The following is a 23971-nucleotide window of genomic DNA, read 5'->3' as shown; positions in this document are numbered from 1 at the left end:
CTACAAGGTGAGGGGGAATGCGGGGCTATAGGGCCGCACGGAAGAGCTACGAGGTGGGGCTGGGACTGCACGGGGTGGGGGGGAGCTGGGGCTGCAAGGGGGAGCTACAAGGGGGGCTAAGGCCGCACGGGGGGGGGGCTATAAGGGGGGGCTGGTGGTGTAAGGAGGTCTGGGGGTAGGTGCGGGGGGGCCGTGCTGAGCGAGGGGAGCTGGCGCTGCAGGGAGGAGGCTGTAAGGGGGGGCTGAGGCTGCATGAGGGCAGCGGGGGCTGCATGAAGGGGGCGGTAAGTGGGGGCTGAGGCTCCATGAGGGGAGGTGGGGTGGGGGCCGCTGCTGCACTAGGGGAGCTGGGGGGGCGGTGCCGCACGGGGGGGAGCTGTAAGGGGGCGGGGGGGCCGGGGGGGCCCGGAGCAGCCGGGGCGGTGCCTGGCCGTGCCCCCTCCCTCCCTCGCCGGCGCGGGTGGCCACGCGGGGCCGCGGCGCCGGCCCGGCCCCCGGCACCTCCCCGAGGTCGCCGGGCGGAGGAGGAGCCGCCGCCGCTCGGTGCTGCCGGGGGGAGGGAGGGAGGCAGGCAGGGCCCGTCCCTCCGCCCCGGCGCTGCGGAGGCTCCGGGAGAAGCGACTTTCCCGGGAGAAGCGGCTTTCCCGGCAGCCCCAGGAGGAATTTAGAAGTTATTTCAGGTACTCGACCTGCCTCTCGCTTTGCGTCCGCCCTCGCCCACCCCCCCCACCCCCCCAACACCTTTTCCAACTTTGTGTTTCGTTTTATTCCTTTTTATTTCCTAATTGAGAGCGCTGGGGGTGGGTTCTCGGGGAACTTGGCTCGCTCCGTGGAGCCGCGGCGAACCTCCGGGCTCTGTCCTGTCTCTGCGAGGTTTTAAATCGCAATTTCTTTAAAATAAATAAAAAATAACGTCGTTTTCATCCACCTGTGTGTTTTGGACCCGCTCCTGCGGGCATGTCTTGGGTGACGCCGGGCGGGTTGGGTTGTATTTGTGGAGCGGTGACGTTATTTGATGGTGTCCCCAGGGGAGGAAACTCTGGGGCTCTGTTTGTACAGCACCTTCTGCCCTTGTCCAGGTCCTGCCTGACTCCGCTTTGGTGGCTTTGACAGGGCCGAACAGCCCTCGAGTGATGGTGTAGCTGGAAGTTGGCTTGAGTCGAGCCGTCCCGCTGCACAGACCACGCTTCTCCAACAGCAGATGTACTGAAATGTGGTGTTTGCTGGGTCTTGTCCTTTTAGTCTGTGTTTGCGAAGCGGAGACATAATTCATAATCGCAGCTCTTAAGGTTGTGCAGTCAACAACACGCTTAAGATAGCAGGAGGCTTTTGATCTGGAAAGAAAATAAACTGTTGGAGTATGTCTGGGCTTTCAAAGTGGCAGGGTACTTTTCCACCGTCTCCTACCACTTAGCATCTGCCCATATAGCAAGCCAGGGAGCCCGTGGTAATGTTTTTCCTAGTACTGTATTACATAAATCTTAATGAACTAAATTTTCTATCTGGGGATGCTCCAGGGTGAGCTGGCACTTCAGCAGAGTGTAGTGTGGTGAATGGATCACAATTCAAGTGTGTTGTCGCTTTAAAGAGAATTTGTTATGTCAGTATAAAACACATTTGCATTATATGTATATGGGTGTAATATATATATATGGGTATAACATATGTATGGCATACATATACGGTATATATATAGGTATAAACTGTAGAGGGGCAGATTTAGACTAGACATAAGGAAGAATTTCTTCACTCTGAGAGCAGTGAGACACTGGCACAGGTTGCCCAGGGAAGCTGTGGCTGCCCCATCCCTGGGGTTGTTCGGGGCCAGGTTGGATGGGGCCCTGGGCAGCCTGGTCTGGTGGGACGTGTCCCTGCCCACGGCAGAGGGGTTGGAACTGGAGGATCTTTAAGGTCCCTTGCAACCCAAACTATTCTATGATTCTGTTTTAGGGAAATAAGGAAAGGTTTTTATGTTTTCTGTCCCTTCCCGCTTCTTGTTTGTTAATTAGAACAATTAGTCTTAAGAATTCAAAAACTAATTTTATTTTTAGTTTTGCCTAACAGAGTTAGTTGAACCAATTCAGGGTATTTCATCTCTCCACAAACCTTGCTGTATTTATGGCCTTAGTCCAACATGGTTATTACACCTTTGTTGCTGTACTAGACTTCCACAGGGCAGCAGTCACTCAGTAGTCTTATAATTACCATTACTGGTTTTAATCCTTTTAAAAGGCAGTTATTATTCATGAGGTCCTGTTAGTCAGAGCTCCATTAACAATATTTTTAGTCATCTCCGAATCAAAACACGCTTTTAAAAAACACCATGTTATAATGTCAATGCAAAGAGGAGTGGAGTTTATTGAGGGTATGCAATTTAAAAACAAACCCCATACACTCAACCTGACAGAGCATGAAGGGATTATCCGGACTTGACTCATCTGTGTAGACTCTGTGTTTCAGGCTGACTGCTGAGCTGAGCAACTCTTCGCTGGAGTGATTTCACTGCCTGCTTCTCTGGGTTGTACCAGCCTTTACAAACATTATTGGTATTCCAGAGCTATTATTTTTTTGAAGAAAACTAGGCTTGCAGTCAATGAGGCTTGAAGAAATTGGAGATACAGTTCAATATTTGGTGAATCTATATACTGTTCAATTTTACATAGGTAAGTCAAAAACCTTGCAAGGTTTTCTTATGAGAGATCTTACACATCCTACGTGCAGTTGGAAATACTCTTTGAATTAGCTGGAAAAAAGGCATTTCAAAGTCAGCTTGAAGTGAAATGAGGAACTTGCTTGGCTCAGGTCAGTATTTGTTGTACTAAGAAATGGCTGTGGCTAAGCGAGTCTGCATTTGGTAGAAAGGATATTTGTAATTCAGTTTGACTTCTTTCATTACAGAAGTCATAAAGTCTTGTTTAGTGTTTTCTGCATCAGATCCGTAGTGTCTGGCTTAAAAACAGTGCTTTTTGAAAAAAAAAATAATTGCTCTTGAGCACTTGGAGTCTGTATATTTTTTTTCACTGGTTGCACTTTTCAGTTAAAACAGATTCGAATCTGCGTTTGCTAGGCTTGGTTTCTAATCATGGATCTCTTCATAGTCTGTATTTTAATTAATTCTTAAAAACTGAAGTGTTTGAAAGAGAGTGACAGTAGTAAGAATGGAGGGAAGTGGGTTATAATAACTAAGGGGAAGGTCAGAAGACATGTGATGGCATAAAACTCCTCTTTTTCCTGTACTGTGTTTGTTATTCTGCTGCTTTTGCTGTTCTGTGAAGCACTGTCCCACATGTAACTAGGAAGTTGTGGACTGGATTTTTTTAAGTTTTTCAAGACAGATTTCATCATTTCACTCATTTCCGTGGTGTTTGTTGCCGTGGCAACCAGCCAGGGGCCTTATTAGTGATTAAGGTGGTTACATTTTGGTTTTGCATGTTGAGATACTGGAAACTGTATCTGAGGTGCTGTAAGAAACAGATGTTGCACAACAACTGCAGTAAGTTGTTTCTATGAAAAGACTGAAATGTTTCTGTCCTTGGACTGTAATTATTATGTAGTGGTGCTTTATATCTCTTACTATCTTTAAAATGCCTCCTGTCTTCAAGCTTACATTTATTTACAATAAATGTACTACTTGCACCATATGTTTGGAGCAAGAAACCCATTAAATGAACAAGCCCATATTTTTATGCTTGGAAGAATTGACACTTACTTTGTTTTTGAATTGTATGTTAAAGGTAAAATATGACAAAAGCAAAGGTGAGATACAGTAACAAGAAGCAGGGTCCTTTTTTTGTACCTCCTGGTATCAAACTGTAATCACTTCTAGTTAGCACACGGGTAGAAAATCAGTTATAATCTGCTCGAAATTGCCTTCTGGTAGACTTATGAGGCATTTCTCTCCCTCGCTCTTTCTATTTTTTTTCTCTTTCTTTTTTCCTTTTTAATTATTACCCTCCTCTTTCTCTGTCTGTATTTATTCCTCTTCATGTTGTATGGAATAGGCAGCTCTCTGGGGTTAGAGGAGAAAAATACTGGTTTTGTGTTAACAGCTCGAGGCTCTGTCAAAAAGCACGTTCCTTACCATGTTATTTAGTGATGTGCAGAGATTGAGGAAGGTTTTCGTAACCTTGGGGGTTTGTGCTTAGATGAACTAGGCATTTCTCTTTTACCTATCAGGATTGATTACTTTAGGGTAGATCACATTTCTGGTATAACAGGCTGAGCTTGCACTACCAAAAATTCAAACGGTATTTTGCTTAGTATGTGCTTGACACTTGACACTGACTTTCCCATTCTGCAAGGATATTGTATTCCCCAGTTAGGGAATTAGTGTAGCTTTTTAGTAGACTCAAGCTCCATTCATTCTTGAATCATAGCTGCAGAATGAGAGTGTTTTGAAGTAGCACTTTAATTTTCAGACTTGTACTTCTGCTGTCCCGACTGAGAAGGTCCAGACAACACCTTTTCAAGGGTTGTCCTGGGGAATAACAAAGTTCACTCTGTGCAACTGCAAGATTTGTCATTCTTCTAGGCTCATTTCATAGCACATGCCAGCCTACCTCTCCTGACTGCCTGGCCATTTTAAGGCTGTGTTTGCTTGATTTATGATACTGGTGTAATATTTTAAAATTTGACGTATGTCGTCATCCTTCTGCCTGGGAGGTGAGATGTCTGTTTATATATGTTTAAGTACACGTGTGCGTATGGGCAGATAAATACAGAACAGAAAACTAGACCATCCTAAGATCTGCCATCCTTCAGATGTAGAAAGCTCTTATGAGCTCATAAATACCGCTCCAAATACCTCTTGTGTTAGACCAAAGTGATTTGGTTCTGAGTTCTTTCAGGATAAATATGTCTTTTGCATAAAACTTCTGCAGGATTATGCGAAGTATTTAAAAGGTATTCAGTGTCAAAATTGTGGTTTTCTTGAGGGTGGATGGTGAGGAAACTGAAACTAGATTCAGGAGGAGAGATTTTACTTAATAGGAAGTTGTTATTTTGAGAAAAGAGTGGTGAGAGGGAGACACAAAGCGAGACATTCAGTGGTTGGGAGTGCAGGAGAGTTTAATGGATGTTAATAATCCTCCCAATGGAAGAAATACAGTAATTTCTTTTGGTATGAAAGGAATGCCTTGGGAGGTGGTTGAAAGTTGCAGAGGAGTGCCAGAGATTGGAGAAGTCAGTGAAGCTGGAGGTATTCAGCTGTAAATGCTGAACAAATGAAATGCACAGGTTATTGCAAATGCCTGAAAAGCCGTCTGCTTGCTGTGAGTAGGTAAAGCTCAGAGTCAGGGAAGAGTCTTAAATGTTTGAGTCCTCTAGTAATTGACAAAAACTGTCATAATTCCTAACTGATCATCTGTGCAAGCCATCCTCCCTGGTGAGCTGTAAAAAGTAATGTGTTGAGTTGCGAAATCAATGAATCAGTCCCATCAAAGTTTGAAGTTTTGCGATGAGCTGAAAATTTCTGTTGTGCTATGACTTCAGACCTTTTATCTTAGGACTAATGAAATTTGGTGGTTTGGCAGAGGTTGTCTGGAAAAGGGATAGGCTGCAATTCTTTTAATATAAGCTGCTTTCCTAGTCTCCTGTTGTTCTGCAAAATATTAACCAAAGTAGCTGGTATCTATACATCCTCATCTCTGTGCTTTTCTAGTCACCATTATAGTTGGTCCTGACTCTTGTCATCTGTAAAGCTAATGTTTGAATCATTGTGTTATCTAATCTCTCCAGCATCCATGCAGAGCCTTACCCTTGGTAAGAGATGTCTCTTGCAAAAAGTAACATCAACACTTCCAAGAAGATCTATAAGAAGAGCTTTATCTAACTGGAGAGTTTGAGGGCCTCATAATTTGCAGCAACTTGCCCTGTGATCTTTCCACCTTAAAACATTCAACTGATTTGAAAACCTGGGATGATTTCTCCTTCAGCAATAGTTCCAATACATACTATTTGTAATGCCAGATACACCTCTGGAAATCGTTTTTTTCTGGCTCGGGAAGAGCTGTGATGTACGAGTGCCCAGGGCTGTGCACCTGGGTTCATAAGCCTCTGTAGCAGCTGCTTCTGGGATTGCTGCTGCCTTTCTTGCTGGGCTGCCAACTGGGCCTTCGCTGCTCTTGCCAAGCTGCGAGTTGGACTGATGAGTGTTTCTGGAACCATCACTGTTGGAATAACAGACTGTGTTTCTTGAAGTTGTTGCTGAGCTGCAGCCCATGCTTACTGCTGAAAGATTAAAATCAGAGTTTTCTGCTTCAGCTGTTGTTTCCCCAGCCACTTGTTCGCTTGTCTGCTAACAGCTTTTTGTTGTAGCTGTTGTGTGGAAGAAAATAACATCTGGTAGCCTACATACATTGATGGGACTTTCATCTGGTTCCAGCAAAAGACTGCATGCTCGTAAACATGTTTAGATGGTACTCACTAGGTGGAGTTTGACCTTGTTACTGAGACTCATTCAAAGTTTTGACTTTCTTGTGAGGTCTCTGCCTTCTTGATGTTGGCTATCGCTTATGTTTTACGTGAAACTTGGTAAACTACTCTCGCCTGATAAATTATGAGGAATTAAACTACAATTCTTCACTGGGGAATTGTGCAGCCAGTCTTTTTCAAGACTCAAATTAATTGCTCTTCGGTTTCAATAAGTTTAACTGCGTTGATAGTATACATGGTCTCTCTGTAAGGTTTTGTTTGCTATTTAGTGATGGTCTTCCATCTGATTTGTTTGCAACTCCGAAGTTCTGTAAGGTTATGGTAGCAGTCTATAGTTCGTAGGGGAGACCTTGCTAAATTTCAGACATCAGTATGTTCCAACCTGGTTATGTTTTGATGTGTATAGCTGTTGCAAGAGGGACCTCAGATAAGCAAACCCCTTATTGTGAAAACAGACATCACCACATTAAGGCTGATCTTTCTTGCTGTGCTCCACGTACTTCCATGATCTGTTTAAATTGTTCTTCTGCAGCTTGGATGCAGTCGTTGGTATGCTCGTAGGAGCTCTGGAGAGAACACATTTGTAGCAGGCAGACTGAAAAGAGATGCCTCCAGTAGGCATTATAAATAGTTTAGTTCATCTGCTGACATGGAATGCTTTTGTGAAAAGCGAAGCTTCATCTCTTGATAAGTGCAAGATGATGTTGCAAAAATAGGTAATAAGGCCAAATAAACTGTTTTAGCAATAGTGTAGCCAGCAGATCAAGCAGAGTGATCATTTGCCTCTTCTTGGCACTAATGAGATTGTATTGGAGCATGGTCCAGTTTTGGTCTCTGAAGGACAGGAGAAGACACTGACTTACTGGAGCAAGTCCAGCGGATGTCTACCAAGGTGACTAGGGGCTGAAGTCAGCTGTGTAACATGAGCGTGTAGAGAAGACAAAGCGCTCTGTTGGGAGGCATGCAGCAAAAGGACAAGACACAGCAGTTGCAAGTTACAGTGAAGAAGTTCTTGCTGGAGATGGAAAAAAAATGTCACCATGGGAATACTTAAACACTAGGATGGGTGTCTGGGGAAGCTGGGGAATCTGCAGCCTTGGAGATGCTCAGAAGTTGAAAAAGGCCCTGAGCACCCTGCTGTAGCTGTTCCTGTGCTGAGTAGGTGTTTGCTGGACTAGCTGACCTCTGCAGATCCCTTCCAAACTAAATGATTTAATTGTAAATATTAATAGCATCACCAGTTCTGAATTAAGTCTTTCCATTTGCATCTGCCATCGTCAGATCTAACTTCATGATGGGGTGGGACTCTGAAAAGCAACATATGAGCTCTGGAGGCTGAAAAGGGCTTGAAATATAAACTTCAGTGGTGGAATCTGTGGAGATATTCACAGGACTAAAATCTAGTTGCCTTTCCAACTTTAAAAAAAAGGGGAGATGGGGAAGAAAAAAAAGATTCATAAAGTGGAAACTAAACAGAAGGACGTTTGCTCTGCAATATTAATTTCTTCTTTAAAAGTTGCAAACTTCTGAGCTCAGAATGAAATGACTCAGACTCTGAAGACCTACAAAAGTGATGTGAATTCACTAACAAGTGGTTTATCTCTTTTTTTACATATTAGGGTAGGTATTAAACAAAAGTGGGCAAGCTGTTTTATTAACATATAAAATAGTGGGATTTCAAAGCCTGATGTACTTGGTTCAATGTGGGGATTTCTGGTGGTCTCCCCTGAGTTCAGGGATACAGTAAATCTGAAGAAAAACCATACCTTAATGACTAGTAGTAAGATAGGACTTGTGTGTAGTTGTTTTCTTTCTATTTATTATTTAAGTTGGATTTGCAGCTACTGTAATCCACTTTCTGTAAGTTCTGGCTGTTGTTGCTACATGTCAGGTCTATTAAAAACTTCCCCAGAAAGTAAGAAATAATTATATACTAAGTGTGTCTTGAAAAGCCATGTGACCATCTCTGTCCTCCCTGATTCTTAACTTACTAAATCCGGGTAAAAAAATTGGGCCTTAACATATTCTCTGGCTTTTTTATCACAGCAGAGAGTAAATGGCAAGGCTGAAAGTCTTGCAGAAAATCTGCTGCTGGCAGCTCTCTCACAGAAGGCTCCAGTCCAAAATGACAACTGCAGCCGTGTGGTACAGGCACAGGAATTGTCTCTCAAATAAGCATAACCCTGTGAAGCCATTTAGGGTGACACGGAGTCCAACCAACCCCTTGAACTCTGTCCAGGAACCCTGGAGATTATGGAGCTCCGTTGCCAGCAGCATGACCTGAAACACAACCTGGCCATGTCGCTAGACAGTTTGAGAGGCCTATTTTCCTCTGACAAGCCTTTCAAACTCATAATAATAGTCTGTGGCACAGATAAAAAGTTGTTAGGTTGACTAGCTAAGTCTCTTAAATTTGTATTTAAATGAAGTGAATACTCTATTTTCCACATATCCATGTTAGTTTTGTTAGAGGATTTTCTTCTGACAGGACAAATTTGAATAAAAGTACTTTGCTAAGCATGACGGCGTAGACTTTGTACAGTCGTAGGTATTGTCTGGCCGCCCAATATTGTCACAGCGAAAGTTAATTAGACAGTTCAAATTTTCGTGCTCAGAAAGCATCCAGACAGCGTGACTCATTCTGGAAGTGGGAAGAGATCAAATGTAGCGTGTATCGCTGGAAACTTTTTTTTTTTTTTTAATTCCTAGAGTATTTTGTATCTCCGTGTCTCAGCTTTAATTCATAAATAATGAAATTAAGAAAGAAATTAAAAAGAGTACCCCCCAGTGATAATCTTAAAATAAACACTGTTCCCCTGTTCGTTGCAGAAATCAGCAGCGTGTTCCCCACTGCCCTGGCATTGATGAGAGCTGTTGCTTGACAGACATCTTAGTCCATGGCAGGATTTTCCAATGTTTTCTGGCTTGCAGACCCCTGAAAATTTTCTGGTAGAGCCTGTAGATCTAAGTAGTGCAACTGCAGGTTGGATTCTCTTGGGTTTCTTTAGCAAACAGGGTAAAAATAGGATAGACTTTTCAGTGTATTCTGACTAGAATTAAAAAAAACAGTGGCGGAGGACTTTCTAATTTATTTTTTAAAAATTTTTAGTCTGGGAAGTTTTCTTAATAACTTCAGATGTTATTGCATTCCCCAAATAGGCAGAAGCAAACACAAGGTATTGTATTAAGTGTAGTTTTGAAGAAAACTAAAAGGACCGGGAGACCCACCTCTTGGTGTTAGTGGCAGCTGTTCTAGTTTTCACTTATATTTGGATTTTAAAATGAAGTAAAATGATTTTCTTTTCACAGGAAATGATAACTGGGGCCTTAATCCTAAAAGAAGAGTCACAGAATGGGATGGATCTTACATGTGGCTGTAGTGGAGCAAGGAGGGAAAGGATCTATCCCTGTGAATACAGCTGTAGTGGCGAAATTGAACCTTAACTAGCCAAACTGCAAATGGTTGCATTGCTTATCTGCTAGGTAAAAGAAAATATTTCCCTGACACATTGATAGAATGCTCTTGGGTGTCTGTTCCCCAAAAAAGCCAAGAATTTCTGGCCATTGACTTTCATGGTTGGTTGGGCTTGATGAAGGGACTGGAGCATCTCTTCTACGAAGAAAGACTGAGAGAGCTGGGACTGTTCAGTTTGGAGAAGAGAAGGCTCAGGGGGATCTTAGCAGTGTGTACATACACCTGAAGTGAAGGAGCAAAGAAGGCAGAGCCAGGAGCTTTGCGGTGGTGCCCCAGGACAGAACCAGAGGCATTGAGCACAAACTGAAACACAGGAGGTTGCTGCTGCACATCAGGAAACGCTTTTTTGTGGTGAGGGTGACTGAACACTGACACAGATTGTCAGGGAATTTGTGGAGTCTTCATCCTTGGAGATATTCAAAAGCCATCTGGACAAGATCCTGGGTTCTAGGTGGCCCTGCTTGAGCAGAAAAGTTGGGCTAGATGACCTCCAGAGGTCTCTTCCAGCCTCAATGATTCTGCATAAGGAGCATTGCTGAGGGACTCATGCCTACAATGGATATCCAAAATTATGGTGCTGAGGTAACCATGTTTCCATTCCATCTCATTTCAGGAGCTACTTCATCAGCAATAAGCGTGGTACTAAGTGGTGATCCCAATGTTTTTGCTGTTGTGGAGTGTCACTTTATGCTCCTGCGTAATTGGCTGGTATGACTCAAGCCTGTTGGACTCCTTACACAGCCAAACTGCGGCTAGGTGCAGCTGCAGATGGGCACCATGTCATCTCGTCACATAGAGCTTGTGGTCACAGCCTTTGTCTACCCAGAGACCAGGAAAGACTGGGTCTCTTTATACTTATGATCAGCAGAAAAAGTAATCTCTACTTATGGTAATACTTAAAGGTTTCCTCTTCTCTTCAAAACATATTAGAAGATGCCATGATAAATGTCAGAACAGTTTGTTCAAGTCTTGCATGCAGTCAGTGCTGATCTAATGGGATTGTACAAGGAACTGTAGACCTTCTAGCCTGCTTTTAACATGATTACTTGCTGGAAAATGTGTCTTTGCTTCTTCAGATTTTAAGGATACCTACAGACAGCTGGGTCTTCTTTCAAAGGGTGAAAGAACTCTTTGCTGCTTTGTTTTAATGCGTTTGAAAGTGCGTGCTTTTCTACAGAAAAATTACTGCATTTGAAAATGCAGTTGATCTTTTTTAAATAATTTGGGGGGTTAAGGCTATTTATTCTCTAGGCAAAGCATTACTTATCTTTATCATATTATTAGTTGTTTTTCTGAATTCCAGGCACATTCTACTTGTCATTTAATTCACTCCTCTGCATTGCTGTAGAGTAGTAGTGGTGTTTTGTTTATTCTTGTGACTGTGCTTAGATACAGTCTGGAGCACTGCTTGCCATTCCTCAAAGCTAAGTAAACTTCCTTCAAAGTGTAATACTTAAGATAGTTTGCATCTTTTCACATGCTAACTGGAAAAGAAGAATTTCCGTTGTATTGCAACCTCATACTTCTAAAGGTAAGCATCTGTCTTGCAGGTCTCAGTGTATCTAGGATATTTTGCAATGGCACAGCAGTGAGTTTCGTCTGCAGCATGCAGCCTTCATTCCTGTTTCATAAATGTAATTATGTTTGATAGATTTCATTTGTGAAGTGTATCATTTGTTAGTGGAGGCTTAATGTAAGGTTCTACAATAAAAGATACAGAAATACTCTAATGGGACAAATTGTCTTTCTGATTGCTGCAACGATGCCACTTGAGATACAAAATGACCATTTTGTATGCATGCACAAAATAATTTCTCTTTAAATAAGGCTTTGTTTTCAACATATTTGAAACAGCAAGAGTTGACTGAAACTAGCAGCTTTTTTTTTTATTTTTTAGGGTGGGTTTTTTTTTCCCCCCTTGTAGTAGTGCTTCCCTAATATCTTCAGCCTACACTGTCTGAATTTCCCAGCTGCTCCAGCTCCTGCTCCAGCTCTCCCTCCTTTGGTCTTTTTGATCCTCCCATGCGTGCTTTTCATTCCAAACTGGACAGTGAGGGGGAGGGGACACTCTCCTTCCCATCCCTTGCCCAGCTGAGAGGTTCACCCTGGTCCGTGTCTCTCTGCAGCATCCCATCACCTTGCTGAGCGCTGTCTGGAAATCTTCCACTGTGAAGTCCCTGAGCCCATCACCTCCAGCCAATTAAAATTTTGTGCTGGCCTGCTGTTTCATCAAATGACATTAGAGATCTCATAAGCTCTGTACACAGTGTTCGATCTCTAAGAGCCACAAAAATTGATGTTTATAGCTTACTGATCTTGCAGGACTAGAAATTTGAAGAGCTGTTAGGTTTGACGTATTTTGATTGGATTTAACTTACTGTCTCTTTGTATTTTAGATATGGTAATAGGAGATTGCTGAATGAGTCAGGTTATTGAATTTGGAGATTTTAGCACAGGAAATAGAATCATAGAATAACCAGGTTGGAAGAGACCCACCAGATCATCGAGTCCAACCATTCCTATCAAACACTAAACCATGTCCCTTAGCACCTCGTCCACCCGTGCCTTAAACACCTCCAGGGAAGGTGACTCAACCACCTCCCTGGGCAGCCTGTTCCAGTGCCCAATGACCCTTTCTGGGAAGAATTTTTTCCTAATGTCCAGCCTAAATCTCCCCTGGCGGAGCTTGAGGCCATTCCCTCTTGTCCTGTCCCCTGTCACTTGGGAGAAGAGGCCAGCACCCTCCTCTCTACAGCCTCCTTTCAGGTAGTTGTAGAGAGCAATGAGGTCTCCCCTCAGCCTCCTCTTCTCAGAACTAAACAACCCCCAGCTCTCTCAGCCGTTCCTCATAAGGCCTGTTCTCCAGCCCCCTCACCAGCTTTGTTGCTCTTCTCTGGACTCGCTCCAGAGCCTCAACATCCTTCTTGTGGTGAGAGGCCCAGAACTGAACACAGGATTCGAGGAGTGGTCTCACCAGTGCTGAGTACAGAGGGAGAAGAACCTCCCTGGACCTGCTGGTCACGCCGTTTCTGATCCAAGCCAAGATGCCATTGGCCTTCTTGGCCACCTGGGCCACTGCTGGCTCATGTTCAGTCGCTGTCAACCAACACCCCCAGGTCCCTCTCCTCCAGGCAGCTTTCTAGACAGACTTCTCCTAGTCTGTAGCACTGCATAAGGTTGTTGTGCCCCAAGTGCAGTTCGCTTTGTCCGTTTGTGTTGTGTACCTTCTAGTGATGTCGTTCTAGCCTCCCACAGATGTGACAGGAGAGCCACAGTGTTTCTTACTGAGGTTTCTTTGTTGAGCTCGTCATTCCCAGTAGGAGAACCCTCATGTACTGTTTAAGCCTTAATACAAATGCTTTTCTGTCATCAGAAGCATGATCTCGCACCTTGTAAACCTTGTACAGCTCAACTTCTTTTAGGGAAGAGCTGAGAAGACCTTTCAGGAACTGGTAGCTGGTTTAAGTAACTGACCTTGTGCATGAGGTAGGATTAGACGATGTCTTCTTAATTCATGCAGCTACAGCTTGCTAGAGCATTTTCTGTAGATCAAACAGTATAACGTAAGTCCTCAGGTTGTATCTGTTCTGGCTTTGGTCAGTGCTGCAGCATGGCATTAGCATGAATGTTAATCTGCAACTAAAGTTTATACCTGATTCCCCAAAGACATGCTGCTGGAGCATGGAGAGTTGTTTGAGGGAGTAATTCTTACTTTTACTGTAGATGACATTGAGGGGGCAGATCTTTCCAAGTAAACTTCTTAGAACTTTATGTTAAGGTAAAGTTTTAAGCTAGATTATAAACTCACCTGAGTTATGCTTGTACATGCTTAAGTACACAAATTCTGTGCCACAGAGTTCTCCGTTTGTTACAGATGTACATAAAGGGTATCATACAAGGCCTCTCCTAAGTGATCATTTCTGGTATTGCAAAAGAAGTGCCTGGTTCTAATCAGGGAGTTGTTCAACTAATGACTAACCAAGTGATCCTGCTTGCGTTTAAGGGCTGTCCTTACACATAGGTGAGCTGGACTGGCTTCCTGTTTTGCCTACAGGAGTTTTAATATGCTTAACGTTATCCAATACCAGCAACTGAGGTAGTCTAAATACCACAGCAGGGACTGATTAGCTTTTTCAGATCACTGCTTTTATTCGCTGTTTGCAAAGAGGCTTAATCCAGTGGTGGAGATCAGGCATCCCACTGTGCTGGTGGGTAGCTTTCTCTCACTCTTTGTGTTCACAGTGGCAGAAATTAGTGAGGAGTCTCCTCATGCGTCCGACTTAAAAGCTCCAAAATAATGCTGTTAGTTGTTCTTAGGAGTGTTTAATGCACAGAAGCTATAGTTGGGGTTTCTGCTTTGCAGCTTAATATCTGGGCACATGATAAATGCATTGGTGTAATACCGTGATGGTGTGTGATTCCATTTACCATGTTGAATTGTTTTAATATCCAGATAAAGCCTGGGAAATTGCTCAAAACGTTTCTAACAAACCTTTTCTCGTTCTTTTCTTCTGTTAAATCACAGTAGATGTTTCCCAGCAGATTGCCTGTCCTCTGAATCTCAGGAAGGCAGCTGCCTCTGTGGTTCTCAGTATTGCTTTTAGTCATGTAATGATGCTGATGTTTAGTAAGTACTCTTTTCCTAGTAATCATTGAGATGGACATTGGCGGATGTAGAATCCCATCTTTCTCCGTGCTGAACTGCCTTTACTAAAACTACCTGCAGTGGCAACTTTTTGTTTGTAAGTCCACTTTATTAAGCCTTAAACCTTGTTACTCTTGCATATCTAAATGTATGTGTTGCTGGGTTTGGTGGTATTGGAAATGTTGTACAGTGAGGGGATGTGTGTGGGCTGAAGTTCGTGTTTCTCTGTGGCTTATTTCAGTAAGAATAGCATCAATAAAAAGCTGGCTGTGGCCTCGTTCCTGACTTTTGTTCAAACATTTCATCATTGCAAAGAGACAGGAAGATCTTGGCATTTAGAACAGGTCTGTGAAATAAAAGGGGAAGAAGCTCTCTTGCAAACAAATAGGAGTGACTTCAGAACAAAAGAGTGGTTCATAATTCCTTTTTATCAAGTGCCCTAATGTTTCGATGCCACTTAAAAATAGCCATTATTCCAAATATTAATATTACATGGTTTTGGTTTAATCAGTTTCATCTTCCATTGAAATTACCCATAAGTACTCTGTTACAGTTTTGTGTAAATGTGGGTTTAGTACCTTTATTGACTGATGTACAAAAGCATCAGGAAATTCAGTAAGCGGTTTCTGAATACATTTCAGTGTTTAGTGTAGTCTTCTTTCACACCTCCTTGCACTTTATACCCATATGATTAATTTTGCTAACAAGAAAAGGGGACTACAATAGTTACCGATAGATTTATTTCTCTTTAATATTTTTCCTTACAAAGAACTTTTTGTTTCCACAGTAGAAGGGATTATATTCCTTAAGGCTGATATATTTTAATAGGAACTCACAACTTTTACTACTTAAAAATAATTCCTTTCTTTGTTTCATGAATTAGAAACAATGAAGAGAAGCTGAAGTCTGCCCAAGCCAGGTGTTTCTTGTTGGCAGCCTGCTCCCTAATGACTCTGGCTCTCATACAGCAGCTGCCTGCTAGTCTCTTTTGTATGGCCTATTGTTGCTGCACACCCCTCGTTAATACACATGCTGCCCGGGGCAGACCCTGAGAATGACATCAACTTGCTTATCTTAGAAACCTCCAAACCTGATGCAGGGTGGGGAGGTTGCCTTGCATCTGCCCAGCTCAACTAATTGTGAGCTCTGCGGGTTGTGATTGGCTCCAGGTCCGCTCAGTAATAGGTTAAGCAAAGACATCGCGGGTCCATCTGTTCATCCATTCATTGTTCTGCTTGCTTGCCTGAAGTCTGCAGCTGAAATCGTGTTAAGGAGTTGCTTCTGGAACAGCTACAAGAAACCAATGTCTCTGTGTTTTCCAGCAAACGTAAGTGTATATGGGCTTCTCTCTGCAGAAATGGGACGTTTCACCTTTCTGGTGTTTCAGCAGATCGGTTTGCATTTGGACAATGTAGCTAGTGCGTGTGTCAGCTGAGATATGCACACTTTGGGTATCTCTTGGAAAACAAGGATAAGAAAAACAACTGTCTCTGAAGACTAAGTATATTAAAGAGTGGTGGTCTCACCCAGTGCATTCCATCAAGGAACTTTCAAAAGCATCAGTAATGGTGCATTTCCTAGAATTTGAAAATGGTAGGCAGTAGCCATCAACAGAACATATTCTCCTCTAACCATCACCCCTCCCCAGGTGGATGGTGAAGTTGTGAAGTTTCAACTTTTAAGTTACAGGTATTCACCTTTCTTTTTTTTTTTTTTGCAAGTAAGCTATCACTTACTTTAATTTGTGACTGATAGAAAAAGCTGTAAGAAAAAACTTTTCCATTGTACTATACAATGGGTGAAATACCCTGTGTTTGTAAAAACAGGAAGAGGTCTATTGTGAGCTATCTGAAGATGCTGTAATGTGAGATAGAGCATTAGGATGCTCTCAGGTGGGCACGTGTTCCAGTCAAAGATTTTGTGCTTTGAAAGCTATTTGTAAGTGTGTAAGATCAAGTATGCCTATCTTTATAACATTTCTGATCTGTTCTGTTTTATAGTTTGAGTTCAGATGTTAGGCTGGAGAACAAACACTATATATTCCATAAGCCTGTGTTCCAAGGATCCTGTAAAGAAAAAAAAACAAAACAAAGACCTTCATAGATCTGTTGGAAGGGAAGGAGAGCATATAAAAGGGTTAAAAAGAGGTTTGCATTTCTACCACATGCCCTATTGTGTGAACATATGCATGAGTCTATTGAAAGTTTTCAGAAGATGGGCAGGCCACCAGTTGCTGGTCTCCTGCAGTTCCAGTAGACATCTGTTGCCCCAGAGCATTAACCAATCTGTTCAATGGGACATCCTTCCTTTGTTGGATAGAATGATGCAGACAACAGCACTCACTGAAATACAATGGTAATTAAATACATAGAAACTACAGCAGTAGGTATTTATTACATATTCATTATTTTATTTGCATTGTTGCAGTATCTTTATCATTTGGATAACTGATACATTCATTTTTTTCCTTTCTGATGAGCTCTGCATTTCAGTTTGTGACAAGTAATGACGATGTTTCAACAAACTGCAATTTCAGTATTTTCCGTTTCAGGTTTAGAAGACTTAGAAAAAGTCTGCCTGCTGAACTCTTTCACTGTAGAACGTGTCTTCAGAGGCTGTTGACAGTCTTTTGAGAATACACAGTTTTTGTTATACTATGCCACATGATGCACTGTTTTACTCCTTGTTTTCCTCTGTGAACTAAATTGCATTAAACTGCTTTTCTGATGCTCAGTCATAAGTGGAAAATATTCAGAATACACAGTAAAAGAATAGGTGATCTACTTGCCCAAGTCCCTTTGAGAAATACTTGTGGGTTTGTGTGAAGGTGGATCAATAAGCTGGTTATTGTTAATGATTAGTGGAAAATAGTAGTGACTTCTAAGAAATGGGAAAAGGTTACGCTTCTCCAGTGCAGCAGCAGAGTGCTCATCCAGAGTATTACAGTTATATCTGATAAATATCTTTGACTCAGTAATACGGTATTTTAGATCCTTACAGCAAACCTTATATGAGATACTGTAGTTTTAAACAGGCTGTAATTTAAAACTTACGTTGTTGTAACTATGACTAAATTGGGAGTTAGCCATTCTCTTAGACTTTTCATAAGTACAAATTCTGATTCTCAGCTGTGGTGAGCATAACCGAAAGTTGAAGACTTCCTTGACAAGAATTTTTTGTGTGAATTTTGTTTGGCTCCTAGTTGAAACAGAATTTGTAACAGATATTTTTCTCAGCTGTGTTGCATTGTATCATTAAGTATAGTTCAAAACCCTGTGTGCATAATGAGAATTCCTTGTAAATAAAGAGTGCAAAGTTCTTATCTGCTGCTACACCTTGGATAAATGTGACCTCTCATGGTTTTTCATGAGCTTCGCTGATCTGCATATAGGTATGCTAATGTTAATTTGGAATACAAATTCATTCAAATAGACTGGCTGGCATATTGCTTTTCACTAACCAAATCAAGATAAAATAATCAATTCCAGCAGCGTTCAGCAGTGACATCTGATTTTCATGGTTCTAATCAATGAATCTCATAAAGGACATCATGTTGGGAGCTTCAAAGTCTAGTATCGAAGAGATGCCACTGGCCACAATTACAGTGTACAAAGTTCACAGACCTTGTAAAAATTTTTCTGGAAATAAATTCAGTTTGCATGCAGGGTTTAGGCCAAATGCCAGGAGTGGGGTACTGCTTGTGCAAGATACTTCAGAAATCTTTAGCTTCAGATTTACAGTATAAACATAATTTTAACTACCATAATATGGTGACTATGTACTATCTGCAGCAGATTTTAAAATTGCTGCTCTAATTACTCTCTTATTCTTTAAATAGTTTCTGAAAAAAACAGTAGAGTTCTGTGCAAAAGAAGCCATTATATATTGGAGCAAGATGGAGATTAACAGAAGATGTAAAGCAGATAGATGCAAGGCTGTTTATGTATACATTCCATACAATGGACAAAGCTCAGTTTACGGTCATTTTTCATACGCAGTTGATGTGCAAATCGTCTAAAGCATGTTTCATATAATGCCTGATGTTCAGACACATTCATATGCTTAGCGACTTATTTGAATCCCACTGGAGGGTGTTATGATTGTAGTTGCTGTAAAGCACTTAAACTTCAAGGAAGAAGCGATTGGAGAATGACTTAAGCATTATTTTAACTAACGCTAAAAAGAAAAATAAATCCTCTTTCTGATCTATGCTTTTCAAGCTTTATTTATTCCGTGCTGTTAATATGCAGCCTCCTCCTCCTCCCTTCAAAAAAAAAAAAAACCCTCCCTCTACTTTTAGTTCAATACTAAAATGACATTTCACAGTACATGGATTTAGGCAGTGACCCATTATCTCCCTGTATTCTGCGCTGGCGATACATGAGCCAGCTCAACTTTTCAGTCCAGCTTAAAAGTGTTGCCCATTAACTAGACTTCCTCAAGTCAGAGCAGATTGTGGGGTTGATGGAACAATGATGTCGGGGCTTCCAGATCGGTTTGGCAGCTGCATTGTTCTCTGAGGGGAAACCAGACGCACTTAAGTCCCGCTCTCTTTCATGGGCTTTTGTTCATACCAAATTATTCTTTCGCTGTGCTAGTATTCATGATGGTATGTTAAAGGAGCGCATCCTAGCAACTAAAGGCTGGTTGCTAAGCAGCCTGACTTCCAATAGGGGTTTCTTGTTTGTGATATTTTCTTTTTTTTTTTTTTTTTTTGGTGTCAGTTCTGTGAAGGCCACAGTATTGGGTTGGGTTTTTTTTTTAACTGTATCCTTTTATTGGGATATTGTTGTGATTTGTTACTAGTGCTGTGCTATCCAGTGTATTAGGTTAGTTACTAAATCACTGTGTGAAAAGATTCATTTCCTAAATTCTCGTTGTGCTTAGTCTGTGGTGTTGCTTGAAATACTAAAGCTTTGAGAGAAGAGAAAGTAATGTTCCTTGATATGCTGCTTGAGGGTATTGCAGCCTTACTGCCTTCTAACAAGATCAGATCTAAGTAAAACTTCAGTGTGTTTTCTTTCCTATCACTCTTGCCTGTATTACAATGAAAATGCTGATGATAGGTGTATTTATTTATTTTTTAAATCTAGAAATGCTTAGATAAAGTAAGTTTTTTGTACCCCATAACCAAAAATCTCCACCATGGTGGTGATGTCTTGGTACTCAGCACCTACAGAGTCTGCTTTTTACTCAATCATGGGTTGGATTTTTGGTTAGATTTGGAGATTTGGCTAGACTCAATCATGGGTTGGATTTTTGGCTAGATTTGACTGGATTGGGCTATTTTGGATAGAGATTTGGTTAGATTCTTTCTAGTCTTAAGCCTGGATGAGTTTCTCATGTGTACACTCTCAGATCTTTGACACAAGAAGAGAAAAGTACATTATATTTTACAAATACTGGGTCATTCATAAATGCTAACCTGTAAGGGATGGTACAGTTAACGTGTTTGCTGATTGAGATTTTGGCTGTTTGTGAGACATAGCCTGTAATTTTTTTAGTACTTATCAAGAGTCTGTTGGACGTAATATTTTCTTCTAAGTATACTCTCATTGATGAAATTCATGTCTGTAATGTATCTGTCAAGTTCAAGTGAAGTCCTTTGCCTCTATATCTTGCTTTTATATTCTGCCCTGCAAGATGGAAGTGTGAAAGAACTCTTTGTTTCATATTCTTCCCTTAATGTAAATTTGACTTTTTCATGGTAACCTTGTAGTACAATTGGTCCATATGGTCCATTTTTACCTATGAGAAATAATTTGTCTTTTACTTCCCTTACTGAAGCAGTTAGCAAAGATTCCTCTTTATAAGAGCAAAATAAGGAAAGAGGTACCAATCTGCCTTTAAATGTAGATTGTGGAAGTAATCCTTGTGTTGAAATGAGTAGCCAACTTCTGTATAACTACCATTATGCAAAATTCCCCAGAAAAATTGTTGTGGCAAGTGTATGAAGTCCAGAAAACTGCAACTTTTCTTCTATTTTTCCTACGTTACCTCTAGCTATATATTTAGTTTTGATCCAGCAGAAGGCTTGTACAAGTCTAATCCAAGAGTTTAAATCAGCTTTTAATTTTGTTGCCTTGTTGGTTTTATGAATGGTGTGGTGCAATCAGTGCAAAGGCTTCCATTGGCTTCACTGGCCATTAGATCAATCCATGTCATTAAAATATTGTATGTGTTAGTAATGCAGCACTCTATTGGGAGCAATTAGTCTTTCTTGACTTGGTTTATAAGGGAATTCAGAAATGGTTTGAGTGTATTCAATTGAACTAATAGCATCTGTTAGGGGCAGTAAGCTTTTATTTGTGTTTTCTGTTAACAATTCAGTTTGGTTTATGATGTCTTACATTTTTCTAGTAAGGCAAATAATCTAGTACTATGCTAATTCTTTTCTGTTCAACAGAATTGAAGATATTTAGTTTAAAAACCTTTTCTAGTACTTGTATTTTATAGCTGCATTTTTTTCATTGTTACGTTACTGTCTTAAGCTAGAAGAAATGTTTCTGTGCCTTTATATCATGACAAGAGTCTTTCCTCTGTGTTACAGTAGGTAAACTCGTAGTGTTTGGTTTCCTATTCTTTCATAAACCCCTTTCTGGAAGTGTTTAAGTAAAGGCATTTGATACACTGAGAAAACAGATGATCAGTTGTTTATCCGCTTAGCTCTGGATGTTCCTCAGGAAAAGCTTTTCCCCAGAAGTTTTCCATGTTGGTTTTTTTTTTGTTGTTGTTAAAAACATGTATTGTAATATATATACAAATATATATGTATTTCTCTGCTGGGAGAGAATAAATGCAGTTCTGAGAAAAGAGCAAGAAAATACAAAACAACTAAGATATGTAACCAGCTGCGCTGTTTTTGTTCTCTTTTTAGGAATACGTGCCACTTTATATTCAGGAATACAAGAAAGACAGCAAAGTGGAGTCAAGTACATGCAGCAGCTTCATGGGCTTGAAGGATCATCTAGGGCATGACTTAGGCCACCTTTATGTGGGGAGCACTGGCACACAAATAAATGCAATTGTACCTTGGTCAATGGCGGAGAAGCCAGCGATGGATAAGGTTAATTCTAGGAAAGAAGATGTAGGTAAGGAAACATCCGAAGAGACTTCTGGAAGCTCCAGCTGTGACTCTGAAGAAAGCACAAATTCTGATAATGATTCAGAGAGACTGAATAATTCTTCATCAGAATCACATTTATTGCCTAAGACTCACCATCAGCTGTGCCGATCTCCTTGCTTAGAGCCTCATATACTAAAAAGAAATGAAATCTTGCAAGACTTTAGCATAGAAGAGCCTCAAATAATACCTAAGGAAGTCAAAAAGCCCCCTGATGTGGTGAAAGAATATCAAACCAAGCTGGAGTTTGCACTTAAGTTGGGTTACTCTGAAGAACAGGTTCAACTTGTACTAAATAAACTTGGTACTGATGCTTTAATAAATGATATTTTGGGAGAACTTGTCAAACTTGGGAATAAAACTGAGACTGATCAGACTGTAACTAATGCTAACACTAGTGTAATGCGTGAAGCGTCTTCCATAGAGTCTCAGAGGTCAGAGTCTCCGCTGCAGGAGGATGTGACAGAGGATGGTGACAGCCTGAGGCCAATAGTTATCGATGGCAGTAATGTTGCAATGAGGTATGTGACTATGAAGCTTCTGCTTTTATATTCAGATGGAAACAGAATGACCTTGTCCTGTTTAAGCAATGATGTTTGGTGTAATTGCCTAAAACTGTATGCAGGTTCTCTCACGAGCGTCTTTGTTGACCATATAATACACCAAACTCTTACTCAGGCTAGATGTCTGTAGGAGTTCAGTGGCAGCTATCAAATCTCTCATTCCCACTGCCAGTCTAGTACTTAATTAATTTTTGGTGTAACAAACCTTTAGTAGGCAGCATTGCAATAAGCAGTCACTGTATCCAGTTACATAAAGAGGTTAAAGCAAATGGAAGATTGAGAGTATAAAGTTAGTGATTTAAAAGTAAGTGGCTTGAGGGATACTTCTCCTTGTAGGCCAATCTATCATAACTGGTCTGTCTGTGAAATTTCAGTCTTGGTTATCAAATTTAAAGTTAGGCATTATTGTTGCTAATTCCTGAGGTTACTACGCTTTAGGCTTTCACTTACATACCCCCAGATGACACATTTACCTACAGCAGTCACGCATCCTGACCCCAGTCATCTTTGTGCGTAAAAAGTAACTTGTCTGTGGAGAGGCTGGAGTTTCATGCTTCATCAGTGATTAGAGAGAGAAGGAAATGGCAGAGTGAAATGTTGAGAAATGAGGTTTTTAAATGGTTATATAAATGCTTAAATGACACATTGATTAGTAACTAATTTGGTAATTCATAAGGAGTATCTGGTTACTTGCACCATGGTTTGGAAGGTCGATTTAGTCTTTCGCATACTTGTGGTTTTCTTTAGCTTAGTAATAAAAGTTTGTGCAAGACATTTCTTGGCTAAAGGCCCAGGTTTTTTACTTCCTAATCAAGTCAGTTATCTTTAAATGAGGCTTTTTAAAATGAAATTTAAATACAGGTCTGATTTATGCCACTGTGATAGTTATTGCTTGTTTAGGTAGATGTGTTCGCCTGTAAAGCAAGAATCCTAGAGTGGGTTGGGCTGGAAGGGACCTTAAAGGTCATCTAGTTCCAACTCCCCTGCACTTGTCCCTATTTCTTTCTCCTGCGTGCTTCCATTCTATATTTGAGTTTTGTCAGGAGGACCATCGTCATCCTTACAGGCCTCCTGTCAGCTTTGCCCAACTTCCTGCACATCGGTGTGGATGAATCTTGAGCTTGGTGGACGAGGTCCTTGAAAATAACCAACTCTCCTGGACTCCTCATCTCTCCAGGGCCACATCATATGGGATCCTCTTGAACAGGCCGAAGTCTGCTCTCATGAAGTCTGGAGTTGTGATCCTGCTTTTTGCCTTGCTCACTCTTCCCAGGATCATGAATTCCACTGCTCACGGTCACTGTGGCGGCCCCAGCTTTCATGTCTCTGGCAAATTCTTCCTTGTTTGTAAGGCTGAGCAGGTCCTCTCATTGGATTTGCAGTCACTCATGTAAAGAAGTTATCAATTCACTCCAGAAACTTCCTGGATTGCTCGTGCCTTGCTGTGTTGGCCAACCCGTTGGCAAAGACTCTTTTGCTTCGCTTTCGGTCAGCCAGTTGGCAAAGATGGTTTTGTTCTGCTTGTTCAAGTGGATCCCACCTTGTCTTAGAAATCAGTCCTTGGTTATGAAATACAGTCTTACGTTTGTAAAGGATGAGTCCCTGTGGCTGATGCCAGCTGTGCAACTAGCAGAATCCATCCTTTCCACTTCAAGGAAATGGGAAATAGTAAATAAGCACTTTAAAAGGAAACATTTCATCTTTTACAGGTAAAAGAACAATGTTCAGAGCAG

At 41.3% G+C, this 23971-nt stretch overlaps 1 protein-coding gene across 2 annotated transcripts in view; it reads left to right on the top strand.

The window, feature by feature from the left end:
• The first annotated feature begins 534 nt into the window (after positions 1 to 534).
• ZC3H12C (zinc finger CCCH-type containing 12C) overlaps positions 535 to 23971 on the top strand; it is a 45012-nt gene continuing 21575 nt past the window's right edge. Inside the window, exons 1-2 of one of the 2 annotated variants that reach the window (XM_069883491.1) lie at positions 535 to 680; positions 21430 to 22196. In XM_069883491.1, coding sequence (XP_069739592.1) covers positions 21502 to 22196 — 695 coding nt within the window. In that variant the 5' untranslated portion in view covers positions 535 to 680; positions 21430 to 21501. Of the gene's footprint in view, positions 681 to 19323; positions 19382 to 21429; positions 22197 to 23971 lie in introns of those variants that run through there. The other variant, XM_069883492.1, reaches the window with a different exon arrangement.

The sequence above is a fragment of the Phaenicophaeus curvirostris genome, chromosome 1 (assembly GCF_032191515.1).
Source record: "Phaenicophaeus curvirostris isolate KB17595 chromosome 1, BPBGC_Pcur_1.0, whole genome shotgun sequence".
NCBI classification, from domain to species: Eukaryota; Metazoa; Chordata; class Aves; order Cuculiformes; family Cuculidae; genus Phaenicophaeus; species Phaenicophaeus curvirostris.
This window is presented reverse-complemented; position numbering and strand designations above follow the sequence as displayed.